The sequence below is a fragment of the Cucumis melo genome, chromosome 10 (genome assembly GCF_025177605.1).
Source record: "Cucumis melo cultivar AY chromosome 10, USDA_Cmelo_AY_1.0, whole genome shotgun sequence".
Classification (NCBI taxonomy): Eukaryota; Viridiplantae; Streptophyta; class Magnoliopsida; order Cucurbitales; family Cucurbitaceae; genus Cucumis; species Cucumis melo.
In genome coordinates this window covers 17,718,154-17,734,141 of record NC_066866.1, presented here as the reverse complement: position 1 = coordinate 17,734,141, position 15,988 = coordinate 17,718,154, and the positions used below count along the sequence as shown (strand labels likewise).

General features: G+C 30.6%; 1 protein-coding gene across 4 annotated transcripts; it reads right to left on the bottom strand.

Annotated features, from left to right (window-relative positions):
• Positions 1-394: 394 nt before the first annotated feature.
• Positions 395-6,873, bottom strand: LOC103495109 (uncharacterized). Of its 4 annotated transcripts, none has more exons than XM_008456567.3 (12): positions 6,598-6,873; positions 6,382-6,489; positions 6,132-6,255; positions 5,921-6,054; positions 5,663-5,807; positions 4,927-5,105; positions 3,500-3,740; positions 2,816-2,914; positions 2,587-2,732; positions 2,285-2,392; positions 2,085-2,173; positions 395-1,291 (listed from the first exon to the last, which is right to left on the bottom strand). In XM_008456567.3, the coding sequence occupies exons 1-12, from the start codon at positions 6,664-6,666 to the stop codon at positions 814-816; spliced, it is 1,920 nt and encodes a 639-aa protein (XP_008454789.1). In that variant the 5' UTR covers positions 6,667-6,873; the 3' UTR covers positions 395-813. The 4 variants fall into 4 exon arrangements, with proteins under 4 accessions (XP_008454789.1, XP_008454790.1, XP_008454792.1 ...); XM_008456568.3 differs by having other exon boundaries at positions 6,382-6,477; XM_008456570.3 differs by having other exon boundaries at positions 6,132-6,268; positions 6,382-6,872.
• Positions 6,874-15,988: the final 9,115 nt, after the last annotated feature.

Here is a 15,988-nt window from a genome sequence, read left to right as displayed (position 1 = left end):
GAGACCAATTTTTTTTTTTTTTAAAAAAGAAATCTTTGCTTAAATTTTAAAAACACTCTGAGAACGGTAGACAATGAAATCCCCCATAAATCAATATATGAAAATTATCTTTAAGTTTAATTTTTGAATTTTTAAATGATAAAATATTTGAAAATATTTATAAATATAGTAAAATATCATAATTTATCTATAATAAATTAAGATGAATTATTATTTGTGATTATAATGATACAGATGAACACATGTAGAAGTCTTTCTTATCTATACCAATCCATCATGTAGAAGTCTTTCATATCTATACCAATCCATCATTGATAGATTGTGATATTTTACTCTAATTTATAAATTTTTTTTTTGGTTCATTGTGTGAAATTAGAAAAAAAAAAGAAAAAAGAAAAGAAAGGAAGTATCCATGTGTGAACATTACATTTTTTATAAAAGTTTCTTCCAGGTGATTGTATTTCTTCGTTTTAGGTCAATTTCTTCCCCACGTTGCTGGCAAGCACAGAAATGAACAAAACCCACGAACCCAAGACATTATCAACAAAACTTCTTCCCCACCCGTTAACGACAATCCTTAAACTACCTATTACTAAAAACTTTCCCACTATTTCTTATTTAATACATACCTACAATAAAAGAAACTACCTTTAGATATAACGGTGATCTTTGGATATCTACCCACTAGGGACTAGTGAGTAGGTTAGTATTGTTCCTCTTACTCCATGTAAAGAATTTAATGATGAACAGCATGATATGACTACCCAATTTTATCAATTAAAAAACAAACTCTACCTTTTGGGGGATGGGTTGTCATGTACGCTTCCTTTTGTGTTTGTTGAAATTTGGTTTCATAAGTTGAGATTGAGTACCTGTGAAGCCTTGGTCTCGGGTCAGAACTGGCACCAACGGGATTGGTGGCTTTTTTGTTGGAGCATTTGGATCAATCAAGCCAATGGTAAGAGTATTAGGAGATGTAGCTTTACTTCTTTGTCTTGGTGCCTCAAGTCTCTCTAAAATCCTTGACGTTTTGGCAGCCAATGGTCTGTTGCCATACGAAAGAGAGAGAGAAAATCCATCCAACTTATCTTTGGAAACATAAACTGGACATGTTTCAGGGAATTCATGAGTTACTAGCTTCTCCCAAGTTTCAGCAACTCCAGATTCTGTGCCATCCATTGGGGTGGTTACAATTTCAATGTCTTTTACATGATTCAGAGTTCCTTTTAAAGAATCATGGACGTTCGTTTCTTTGCCGGAGGTTCCCTCTTCTGCTGTTGGAGTTGATGGCCTGTGTACAGAAAGAAAGTTATGATTTTTCAGCTCTAGTAATCATCATTGCAACCAAAATTTCAAAATATAAATTAAGGACTACGCTATTGGGAGATGCAGAATGTGGGAAATACATAATTTTTTTTCTTCTCAGATGTGATGTCGTATTAAGTTTGACAAGAAATCCCGCCAAATTTCCTTGAAATGTGGGATGTGGCACAGAAATGTGATACATATTATTGCAGGCTATAATACTGTATGTTATCTTTGTCTCCAGGAAATTATTTGACATTAATTAGATTTGAGGAAGGAGGATAATGGTAGTCTCCCACGATTTTTAATGAGAAAACCAAGATGGATTAGATTTCGTTTTGACTCTGACAGCTTTGTTTTAGACTTTTAGTGCAATCATCACCAGGTCCAGAAAGTAGAGCCAGGTAGGATATTATATTTAGAATTCATTTCTAGTTTTACGATTTAATTCCAAAATGCTGTTGAAATCTTAGGAAACTAAAGAGAAAAAAATGTATATGTTTTAACCTTTGACCAAAATTGTCAAAGTAAACTTGATTAAGTAGTATTGACATGCCATCTGTCTTCAATGACGAGAGAATCAAATTTCTTCCCTTATTGTTGTACTAAAAAATTATTTGACCAAATTGCTTTTGATCGGTAGAAAATTAAATAAAGAAAACAAAGTTACAAATAGTTTAGTTAAAAAGGAAAATTTATAAGTGATTAATTAATTCATTACCACCTTGGCTAATGTGAAAAAAGCTATAATATATGATAGGATGGAAGAGGATTACTACCGGAACTCCAAACTTTCTTTCACGAGAACATTAAGTTTTTGGTGGAGGCCTCTTTCATGCATCAACGGGTTGTAGTCTTTTAGTTCAACCTGAAGATGAACCCCACGATGAAATAATTAAAAAGAATAGCATAACGGCATCTTATTTCTTCCTCAGTTTATATAATAATGCACCTACAAAAGTTTAAAGACAAATTCAACCTTCTCCAATGAGACTAGAATGGAACTCTGGATCTCCTTGCTAACATGAGTGGTAATCAAAGACTTGATATCCGGTACATAGTGAACTTCCTCGGAGGCAGCAAGACGCTGCAATTTTTCCTTAATAATTCAGAGGTAAACTGACAAGAAAGCTAAACCAATTTGTGTTTTGCACTCGTTATAGTTGATCATGGGGAATAGATTCTAAACCAAAACGATAAGACAGAGAATTCTAGGTAAGGACAATTATCATTAAATAAGAAAAGAAAATTCATATGTCATGGGAAAGATTCGATTATTACCCTAAGAAACATTGATCCATTTTGTGACGGTTGTAGAATATAATAGCAAGGAAATGTTGATTCATTCAAGGTCTCCATATTCCATTTTGAAAGGCAAATCAAACCCTGATCTAGTGAGTGGAGAGCACCACAAAGTCCTTGAAAAGCTACCAAATAAAGAAATGAATAAATAATAAAGCACTTGACGAAAAGCACAACGAAACAAATAAGTAGAGGTAGTCCTATGCACCTAAAGCATTAACCGCAAACGGATCATTGTCTGCTGAAGCAGATTCTAGCTCACGTAAAGATGATGGAACTACAACATAGGCGGCTCCCATAATAATACCTACATCGAATTGTCAAAACTTAGAAAAAGAGATACCATAAACAGTTGACTACTTTTTAACTCATCTGATGACAGAAGTTAAAGTTTGGCATAAAAAATCAAAGATGACCACCGGTCTTTAGTGAACGTGCAAGCATTAATATATAATACATTATTATTTATGTCATGTTCTGGGTTGGTCAGAAAGGTCACCAACCCATAACCTTCAAGTCAACTTAAAGGGAAGCGGGAAAAGGGTTTTTTACAGAATAAAATAAGAGTAGGTAAGAAAACCAATTATTGGTGATACTTTACATAACGGTTAGAAGTAACAGTGTGTAATCTTCGTTTGAAAAACTATTTTGAAAGAATTATAGATGTACGATGCAAAATAGGCAGTCAAAAGAGTAAGAGTAGTAAATTGAGATAAAAAAAACACCTTCTTCCGCGACTTGGATAATGGAGCAACAGAAGGGGGAAAGTATCAGACAAATGCTAATTTCGTATACATTCTCCTATCTCAAGGAAAATTCAGATGTAGTAAACATACCAACAGGGAAGGCAGTGAGGGCAATTGACAAAAGTTTAGTTTCAGAACCAACTTACTTTCGCATAAGGTTCCCAAGTTGGTTCGTTGTACGACGTCAAATTTAATTTGTGAAGCATTTTGTTGAGACTTATCAAGGCACTGAGCTGATGGCAGGAACAGGATTGTTTTCTCTCCAACTTTCATCGAGTTTTTCATTATGCCAGAGGTATCCAGAAAATCCCCGCTAATTGCACAGGAAGATTCCTTTATCCCTTCGCTTCTATAGACTTCTAATGGCATACCATGGCATCTGCATGTCTACAACATTTTCAGTAACAGTTAAAATTCTTACCCAAGGCCTAAGAATACAGAATAAAGCTACGAAAGCATTACATTCGGCATTTGGTATTTTGCTCTGTTCCTACTTAGGAGAATATGAAGTCTAGTTGAACTCCAAGCTATGGACATTGTTTTAGCTTTACATTTTGCAACATTTGCAAATAAACATGGTTTAAATTTGATCTATTTCTTTTGACTACATATCTGACCGAATCCACAAAGAGCTAAAATGATACTGAAATATAAAAAATAAAAAACTACAAGATAAACCAAGTCTTCCAACATATTTGGATCCTTCTCTCTTGAGAATTCTCCCACACCCTGATTCATTCACCATAATAAAGTCTACCTTTCATTCCTCACTACCTCAATCTTTAACAAATCCGCTAACAACTCTTTTTCTAATTACCACTATACCCTTAATCGCCTAATATAATACTCCAAATAGCCGCCCCATATCAAAATTTGCCTCTGGAAAAAAAATTGAACAAGAAAACACTGAACAGTTAGGAATCAGAACAAAAAAACATTGTGTAGTTCGGTGTCTGACTTTATAAACGTGATTTTCAGTTGACAAGTGTTACAAAAATTCATAATGGACTATTTACTTAAGTGTATTCCTCTTCTTTTTAAGGAAAAAAAAGTATTGCACTCGTAGACCTGATCTACGAGTACAATTTAAAACAACTCTGGTCCACGAGTATGGATAAAAGCGTGGACCTGGTCCACCGAGTTAGGATAAAACTGTGGACCTCGTCCACGACTATTGGCTGATATGGTATGCTGACAGGGTATTTATGTTTGGCTTGTTGAACTCATGGACTTGATCCACGAGCCTTATACCTTTTTGTGATAATACTTTCATTCTTTACTCTAAATTTGTTATATAGCCTATTTTTTAATATGTTTGTCCGACAACATTATTTATGGAATTGCCCCAAAAATCTAAATAGTAATTTACTAAATTTCGTGAACTAAGTTGTTACAAATTTGAAAAAAAAATAATTCAAATAAATCATTGGTTCAATCAAAGTATCAGGCCCAAAAATATTTTTTAAGTCTAATTTATTTTTTCATTTGGATATGCCAAATTAATTATAGAAGTAGGTTTCATGACAGTAGAAGTTTTGCACAAAGAATCTATAATCTGATTGACAGAATATACCTGACAAGTGGAGAAACCATCAATCATCTGCGTGACAGTCGTATACAAGTTGCAAGTTATCTGGTTCGTGGAATAAATGAGGTTTTCTTTAAAATCAAAACATGCTAATAATGGTTCCTTCATATCATCCTTGAGGTCTTGCAACCAACGTCTCACAAGGCTTTGAAATATTCTGACATCTGCGAATTTGTTAAATATTTAAACATTAACTTCTTATTTCAGCTCATTCCACTGCCAATAGAAAGCTACGATGCACTACGTAGAAACATCAGAGGATTATAGTTTGTGAGGTGAAGGTGCCTAACCAGGTGAAAAAACGAATTCATAACTATGGTAAAAAATCATGGTTAAATAGATTAATATACATTGAGGAACGATGATTTTTTAGTGAGAATCACTAATAGACCAAAAGATTGATGCTGATATGCATTAGTCACCCCCAATAGTCAATGAAGTAATATCCTTTATACAATTTTTTCCATCATCAAGATTGCTCTACGACGTCCATTTTTACATTGGATCAGAAATGGTCGGAATTTTCCACTTGTAAATGAATACATATGCACCAACTAGTAAAAATTTCTGGAACTGTTGTTTCTTATTAATTAAAAGTGATCACGTGAAAGATCACCACAGTAATCAACAGCCACAGAGCTATAACACGTCATGAACTCTCAGAACTTAATTTCTTTTCACATGATATGTGTAGGAGAGTAAACCATTGTTCTGTGTCTACCTGGAAGGTATAATTTAAGAGAGCAGCCATCAAAGTCAGAAATGCGTTTCATTAGCCCATTAGGATCCTCTTCAATGACGTTGAGATGACTTGACTTCTGCTCAAAGATCACAAACTCAACTAAAACACGCATACTAGCCGCCTCCTAAGGAATTTAAGAACGCAATCCAAAAAAGAAAAAAAAAACCCTTATTGGAGTTATCATACCAATTGAAGGTGAACCAAAATCTTAGCAGTTCAGCTAAATAAATGGCCAACCTCAAGTGTTCTTTCCAAGTTTGAATCCAAATCATAATGTGAAGATGCGCTTAATACAATCACTTTCCTCTTTACATCTTCACATTCCCACGAGTATAGAACTTGATCGCTTAAAACAGCCGATAATTTCACATCTTCAGGCAACAACCAAATTCAATTCAATAAACATCCAACAGAAATGCAAGTAAAAAGAAATTATAAAGGGAGATACCAAGACAACGAAGAGTTTCATAGCCATCGATTTCAGGAATAAAGGCATCCGTTGGCAAATTCCTCACAGCACGATGAAATTGACAGAGACTAAAGCATCTAATAGGACTATACGCAACCTCCAACTGTTTCATTCAGCTATTCAAACAATTCAGATACGAGAAAACAAAATTTTCAAACGCCTTCGATCTAATATCGTGTGTCTATCTTTGTGTGTGCGTATGTGAGTGAAAGTTTTTGCATATTCATACAAGAACATCATGAGGAACAAAGGAGGCATTCTTCACATAGCACAAGCCGATTCTAGAAGCGGATGATGATGATGAAATTGCATAGAGATTGGCGAGCTGCAACAAAGACTAAACAGATGAAGACGAAATGAAAAAAAAAACTGTGAGATTGGTGAGGAGGAGAGAGAAGGAAAATGAGAGTTGTAGGAATCTGATTCAGAACTGTTCTGTTCTCACATCGGTTAAGGCGGTGAGGATGGGAGGAGGAAAGGTTCTGAGATCAAGCAAAAAACACAGCAGCGCCATTGATTTAGGTTGAGGTCCAGGAGTTGGTTTTCAATTTGCTTGGAGTTGGAGTTGCCATTGATTTGGCGCGAAATTGTCCCGTAAAGAGAAGAGCTTAAACGAGAATGATTCGGAACCTGGGCCTTGGGGCTTCCTCTCGGCCCATTCCAAAATTTTGTGTCATGTGTGACCTACCAATACCGCTACCGATTTTTAACAGAGTTTTAACTAGAAACATTTAGGCAAAAGACATAATTTAATTGAGAAATTTTACAAATATCTTAAAATAACATTTTTTACTTAATTAGAATTTACATATTTTTAAAGAAAATTCTATCCTTTTGATTGACATTAATTATATAGGTAATTTATTTATAATTAATAAGTATTTTTTTACCTTATTTATATTATATTTATTATTATTATCTAAAATATAACTTCCTTAATTATGTTTTTAATTAATGTAAAATATTTATTATTCCACCAAAAACGTTAAATTATATAATTGATTTTAAATTATAATCAAATCATATATTTAATTATTTTATAATATATCTTTGAATATGGAAATATTTTTCTAAAATCTATTTCTTAATTAAATCATCTCCACTTAATTTCTCATCTTCGTCATCCACTGCCTGCATCCGCTGCCTACACATTATCCAATTTCTCCACCAATTCTGTTACATCTTCTGCCAGAAATCAATTGAATTTCTTCACCAATTCTATCCAGTTTCGTTATTTCGTTTGTTCGCCTGCACATTATCTCAACATTTTCACCAACTTCATCCGTCGGAAATCAATTGAATTTCTTCACCAAATCCATCTACCTGCACATTATCTCTCAATTTTTTTCGTCCTTTCGTTCACCTCATACATCCGATTAGTTGTCTTCCTCAATTCGTTATATTTTTCTGTACTCCATTAAATCATAGTATTTCTAGAATGTTTAATGTTTTATTCCCAAATAATTGTTTTAGACATATACCACTTCATATATATAACAATTCATATATAACATTGTAGATTTCATAGAACGTTTTAAACTTTGATTCCATAATATTGCATTTAGATATATACCACTTGATATATACAATTCATGTAAATATATGTTGACATACAGTTTCCAAAAAAAAAAAAATATACCGGTTCTGTTATTTAGTGTATATATACCCCTTCATATATACAATAATACATATAAATTGACTTACATTTGCCAAAAAATAGGATATGTTAAATTGATTTATGAATAGTATATATGAAATAATACATTGTATATTTTATGAATGAAAATTCGTGTTTTCAATTTGTTAAATTGATTTATGTATTTTATTTCAAATATTAATATTAATATGTAAAAAATAATAAGTTGTGTTTGAAACAATAGTGATTATGTATGAAAGGTAGTATACTAAATATATTAATTTGAGAAAATTTGATTAGTACGCTAAAAATTTATGGAAAAATATGGAAATAAAATAATTGAACTAAAAACTGGAATATGAATATTTCAAATAAAATTACGAAATAATATACTAAAAGTCTAATAATAAGAAGGAAAAGCTAATTCAATAAGAAAAACTTGTATCTCTTTCAGTTATGGCCAACATGTCCACAACGACCATATTTAACGCGTCTCTTGAACTCTGTTTTAGAAGGAATTCTAATCTTTTTTGGTCGACCAACTGAACATTTTACATTCGGTGGGAGGATGACAACTTTAATTTTTGTATTTATTGAATATATGTAGTAGTATATTTGTAACAAATCACAGAACATAAACGTATTATGCAGTAGTATATATGTACGAATTCAAAGAAAATATTAATTGAATCAAGAAAAAAAATAAAGAAAATAATACGAAACACGAAGGCAAAAAAACTAAACTGTATGTGTCACTAAATAACTGTTACTGTATATATACAAATGTATATACTGATAACATCATTTATGTATGTAGTGATATATAATGAAATTCAACTACAATGTATGTATTATTGAATATATGCAGTAATATACATGTAACAAATCATAAAACATAAATATGAATAAGATGTATATATATGATAAAACATATAATAAAAGTAGATTAAACAGTAGTATATAAATGTATATATTGTTCACGATAACTTTACTAAACAAAAACATGAATAAGATGATCGGAACATGCCGTAATTATTGAATATATGCAGTAGTATATAAATTGAGTAAGAAACAATTACAGAACATGAGAAAAAATCTATATATGTATTATTGAATATATGCAGTAGTATATATGTAACAAATCACAAAACATAAATATATTATTCAGTAGCATAGGTGAAAAATCAAATAGAAGCAACATTACCGGAATATATGTTACGAAACGGAGGAAGAAAGAACAAATTTTTTATGAAAAAAAATATAAGCATTGATAATTAAGGAAGTTACAATTGATATAATAAATATGGTTGTTGATAATTAAGGAAAATATTATTTAAGATTAATGAAATTTGGGTAATAAGGTAAATTCGCTCATTCTTTTGTGAAAAATGTTGGCTCATTTAGGACTTTATGTAATATATTAGAACGAAAAGGCTCATTGTGTAATATCATGTAGCAATTTAGACTATTCTAGTTAAAACCCCTTTTAACTATTATTGCCTACAATAAAATGTTTTATCATAAGTTTGACTTATTGTTACCAAAATTTTCAAACTACCCATTTTTATTATTAATAACATTTTAAATCGTATATGACGGAGATGCGATGAAGTTTGTGGTGCAAAATTTGAATGCCTTTTTGTTCTTTGTCAAGGTTGAAGAAGATGCCACTTTTTGTGATCTTAGAACTAAAATCATTGCTCACCAACGCAACATCCCGTCTCACCGTTTGATCTTCATTCCCAACCACCATCCTGAACATTTCATCTCCAGACCGATGATGGAATCTCACTCGTTGATTTTGGCTTGTGATGGCTCCCACATTTACATATTTTTCTGTCTTCTCGATGACGATAATGATGATGACATTGAAGCACACCGATTCTTCTTTACTTCTTCTTCCAGTGTTGAATTAAAAAATTATTTTGAATTTAATTTCAAAAATCATTTATAATTAATAATTATAATAAGGATATAATTGTCCTAAAAATATATAAAGTCATAATCAATATAATAAATTTTATTTTAGGACATTAATGAAATTTCCTAGCAAAACTATGTCTTTTCTCTAAATCTTTCATTTTTAATTTGAAACTATTTACAAAAAAAAAATTAATTGAACAAGGATTTAATTTTGGGGTTTTTAAAAATATAAAAAATCGATAAAATATTTACACTTTATAGAACAATTCTAAAAATAAAAAAAGCAAAAAAATTTCTAGACAACACGAGATTAATCGGCCACGCGAGCGCAAGTAATTTTCTTCTAAACGATTGTGCATTATAGTCTAAATGAATAATTTACTATTGTTTAGGTCATGATACACGATCATGTAGTTTTTTTTTAACGATGGAAAAAAAGACTTCAAATTTAAACGATAGTGTTGACTGTGTTAAACAACTGTGTTGACTATGGCACATGATCGTGTTGATCATGGAAAATGATTGTGTTAATTATGATAAGCGATCGTGTAGTCCAATGTAATTGATCGTTAAAAACTTCAAATCTAACAATCATGTTGACATGCTAAGCAATCATGTTAACTATAGCTTCAAAAAATCTTGCCAAAAACTGTGAAGATGAAAAAGGAGATTTAAGCAGAAGTTTGAATCCTTTAAAATAGAACAAAGAAAATTGAAGAGTGGATGAAGAAATATGGTAGAGAAAATGAATAAATGACCAAAAAAAAAAAAAAAAAAAGAGAGAGAAGTAACAAATCGTCTGCATTATTCAAAAGCAAATCTGAAATATATAAAAATATTGTACCGGCTTCATGGGCTTTTGATTTTTGTTACACGGACCGTAAATATTTTTGTGTTTTGTTACATTTATGAAAATTAACATTTAATTTAATGATTTTTGCTATATTTTTCTATTTTATTTATTTTTAGTTATTGTATTTTAAAAAGCATATTCAAAATAAAACTTAAATTAATATTTATTTTATTAACAAAATCATAAATTAATATATATATATATTATTTTATCGAGACAACTCACTAATAAAATTATAGAAAATTATGGTAAATGAAAAAATTCTTAAAAATAGTTATAAAGATGAATACTTTATTATTGTCTATCAATATCATGATAGACATAGATATGAAATTTTGATATATTTTGTAAATACTTTGATTCATTTTACTATATTTGAAAATGCCTCTGTTAACACGAGATTTTGGAAGAAATTTAATTTGTGGAATTTGAACTTTGTATTGCTTTTAGTATAGTGTAGTGCATACATATTGAATGAGAAATTTCAGCCAATTAAATTTTGCCAGATCATCGAGTCCATTGCGAAGATTATAAATGTATTGGGTCGAGCAATTGAAATGGCTTTGGCCTTACCAAATTTAAGCCCATAGTAGAAATTTTGGCCAAAGAAGACATTAAGCCCAAAAGCTTAAGCCCATCAGAAAACTGGGCGAAACCCCAAGCCCATAAGGCAACTAAACCAAAGCCCACAAAAACCTATGGAAATCCTCTGTAAATAGAGACCTTGCCTTTTCATTCGAAGGGAGGATCTTTGGAGAATGAAGAATTGAAGCTCTAAAGAATTGAATATTCGAAGTTCTAAAGCTCTCAAGATGTGAAAGTTCTTATCGACTTTGAGATCATCAAATATTGAAGAATTGGAAGATTAAACGACCTTACTTGAATTCCAAAAGACTGAAGCTCAATTAATTTACATTCACAACTTTCTGAAGATCAAGAAGCTAGAAGTTTTAAATTTAATGGACAGTTAGAGTAAAATGATAATCAGAGGTTAGCAACAACGATCCTCAAAAGTCAATCGACAGTGATCATCGAAAAATGGTTGTTTGCATTTGGCCAATAACGGACACCTAAAAACTATCAACAAAAGTAAGCCGACAATGGTCACTGAACAACAATCGAAAAAAGTTGGTGGCAATGATCACCAAAAGAAAGATTGTCGATAGTTGGTCAACAATTATTATAAAAAACGATCGATGAAAGTTGGTCTACAACGATCACAAAAAACAGTCAACGAAAATTGACTACCAATAGTCATCGAAAATGGTCAATGAAATTTGGCCGACAATGGTTACTAAACAACAATCGATTAAATTTGGTCAACAACGACCACAAAAAAATGGTCATTGATAGTTGGCCATCAATAATTATTGAAAATGGTTGAAGAAAGTTATTGACTGACAACAGTAATTGAAAAATGGTCAACAAATGTTAACTAGTAATGGTCATCGAAAAATTGTAGACGAAAGATGGAAGACAATAATGGTCGTTGAACAACGATCGACAAAAGTTGGCTAGCAACAGTCATTGAAAAACGATCTATGATGTCGGAGGTTGGCCAACAACGATTGCAGAAAAAATGATATAGAAAAGTTAACTGTCAGTGATCGAAAATAGTTGCCATAAAAACGTTCTTCGAAAGTTGGTCGACCATGGTTGTAAAAAGTTTTGTCGGAGGTTGGCCAACAATGGTTGGGAGAATTAATGGTGGTCGATAGTTTTCTTGTTGCTGGATAGAAAACGACCATCCGAAGCTTGGTTGATTACAATTGTCAAAAAGCAGTCATCGATAGTTGGTCGGAAGTGATTATGGAGAAAACGATAGACAAAAATTGGTTGTCGATGATTGTGTAAAATACAGTGGTCTGAGGTTCACCGAAGATGGTCGCTGGAGACGGTAGTCGAATGTTGGTTGGTGATAGTTGACAAAGAAAGTTGTCAGATGTTGGTTGGAGTAGATAATCGAAGGTGTTGGCGAAAGTGTTTCATACAAATTAGGAGATTAACCATTAAAGACTCAAAATTCATTTTTCTAAAAGTTAGTTTTAAGTTCTTATCCTAAACCGTATTATTTTATAAATATTATGAATATTCTACAATAAAGTTAAATATTATTAGATGTCCATAACCTTTTTGGGTTACAAATTCATTCATAATCTCCCCATCAATTTTCATAACTTTCTTGTCCCATAGTTATATTTGGTTTTGTAACCATTATTCTCACAATCCAATAAATAGAGGTTGTAGAGATCATTTGTATACATATCACAATTGAGTTCAATTGTCTTCTCTTCTTCCTCTCTTCTCTATTCTTCTCTTCGGTTGTTTCATTGTTTTTTATTGCATAACACGTTATTAACATGAGTCTCTACTACTTAGAAGGTTTTGTAGAAATTGATTTTGATTCTTGTTAAAGACCTGCTAGAATTTTCTCCATAATTTTTGAGGTATTTAGAATTTCGTTCAAATATGGTGAGTATTTTGATTTTGATGATTTTGTCGTATATGTATGTATTTGGTGTATTCATCATTGATCTTCTCGTCACCAATCATTCATATTTCTTGAATTTAAATATAAAGTTGAAAGAAGATGAATTTGAACATTTGATAACTAAGTATGCAATATATGTTAATCGTGAAATTATTTGTTAAGGTACATTTGTTATTAGTTTTACAATTTGATTTGATCGAATCGAAAAACTTTAATAATATTTTCATATGTTCGACAAAAGTTACATGTACTTTAACCTCATATTTTGGTAGAATGACTAAATAGAAAAATTTGCAATTGCACAGAGCTAATGAAAAACAATCTTTGATTGTTGGTTTCAAGTTATGTATGACATTTCATGGTAAAAATTTGTGATGTTAAATTTTGGGTGCGAGAGATATTTATATCATGACATATTGTCTTCAATAAGTATATATTCAAACTTAAATTCTATTTGAAGTGTATGTATATGTGTGTGGTTACTATTTTAGACCATAAACAATTTTCTTATTTGTTGAGGAATAAAATTTATGTTTGAGAAACTTAAATAACCTTATTTTGAGCAATCCAATTTTGATCGATAAAAAACATAAAAGATATTTAATATCAAGTATTTATTGACTTTAATTTTTTGGTTAAATCTTATAGATTTTTCAAATATGCTATTTCATTTTAGATGTATGTTATAAATGTTCTAATGTTATTTAGATTGAGGTGGTAAATCATGCCTTACTTTTAAATATAATTCTTATATTTAAAATATTTGATTGAGACGTTTTCTAATAAGTTTATATTTTCTATATCTTTAAATATGCTTGTTATATATATAGAAAGTAAAGTTAAGATATTTGTTTTCTTAATTGAATTACATTCTTAAAATTGTGATAATATTTTTTTTTTATTTTTCAAATATGGGAATAAGTATTCAATATTATCTTTAATTTTATTTGTTTGTCATGCTTATATCGAAACTTATTTGATTGTTGAATATTTGAATTATATTCATGTGAACTTTGCGAGTCTTAAAAATTTTATATGTAGTGATTATATATATTTGATTCAATTCTCTTATGACAAATTCTCGTATAATAGTTAATTACTTCTTATACTCAATGTTGATTTAATGCACCTGAAGTTACATAAATCAGTTAGTGCTCATTGATATTGTTGTGCACTAGTAGTTGCATATATCAAAACATCTTTACTCTTACAATAACAATTTGTGAGAGAAAGTTTGAAATATTATATTATATATTTATAGTAAATTTCGAACAAATAATTTAATAGCATTCCCTAAAGTGAATGTTACAATATTTAGTAAGATCGAAATTATGTTAATAGAGAAGAAGTATTTATTTAATCAGAATCATACATATTTATACAAGAATTTTATTTTCTAAATATGTATTTGAAAAGATACAATAATCGTGTACTTGTCCTACATTAAGAGTCTATTTGAAAAATTAAAATCCTTAACGATGAAAGTTAGGAGAACGATGTATGAAAACAAACTTTGAGAAATTATTTGTATCCCTCGAAGAGATCATAGTTTTTATTTTAACCTTATAAATATGATATTATTTGGATGTCACAGATTACTTACAATCTTCTGAAGAGATGATTATTCTTTTCACCCATTTACATATATATGAATGAAATATTTGGGTTTTCTTGTAATCTCTTGAAGAGAATAAGAATGATTGATATTTATCTGTTGCATATAGTAAATCTTTGCTTTTGGAAGAGATTCATGGTTTATTAATTTTTGTGTTAGCGCATCCTATTGATGGTCACATATATACTTATTATTTGGTTTTGTAACCATTATTCTCACGACCCTATAAATAGAAGTTGTAAAGATCATTTGTATACACATCACAATTGAGTTCAATTGTCTTCCCTTCTTCCTCTCTTCTCTATTCTTCTTTTTGGTTGTTCCATTGTTCTTTATTTCATAACAATAAACTTATTTTTGCAAAATCTATTTTAAATGATTTCCAAACACAATTTTTTTTCTTTTCGGAACAACTTATTTTTTAATTTAGTCACTTGAAAACTCAATTTAAACATAATGTTTAATTAAAAACTATTTGAAGTGAAATTACTCGAATCCAATCAAATCCCATTGGAATTTGGAGTAAAATAATAAGTAAAATAAACTCCCATTGGAATTTGGAGTAAAATAATAAGTAAAATAGAAAAGTTTAAAGTGGATAGGACTCCGATAACTTATGAAAAGTTTTTCTATCTTCTTATTTATTTAGAATAGCTAGGGAAATCATGAGGAAATTAAATGCATTAACTTGGTACAAAAAATATATAAATAAACGGAGTTTGTACACGTTTACAAAACTCAATATTCTGAAAATGGTAAAGTCTAGCATCTTTGAATTTAGAATTTGGAGGAAAAAGAAGTAAAAATTAACCAAAAGGAACAAAAACTTGCAGCCAATAAACACCTAAAAGGATCAAATAAGCTCCAAGTTTTGCATGATGCATACGACCGGCGGACACCAAATCAAAATACAAGTTAGTCATTGACTTGAGTCAATCACAATGAACTTGTAACACAAGGATTCAACGTAGCAAAGCATAAAATTAAATTCGAAGTATCTGATATTAACAAATTTACAATCTCTTTATATATTTTTAGCTTCAATCCATGAAAAGCTTACTGATTAAGGGAAAACTTTTGGTCATCGGTGATTTAAATCTCCTTAGTTTAAGGGATTTGTTTTCTTGATTGACTATAAAGCAAATTTAGAGGCCTAGTTTGTTGCCTCCATGGCTGATTTCGCTATTGGTTTGGTGACTCATGTTGGAGAGCTACGAGTGACGATGTATGGGTTTTTAGATTTTGATCTTTTTTATCACGATCAACAAAGTGAGACGAAGCTTCCTTTTGACACCTATAAATAGAGGCAACAAGATAA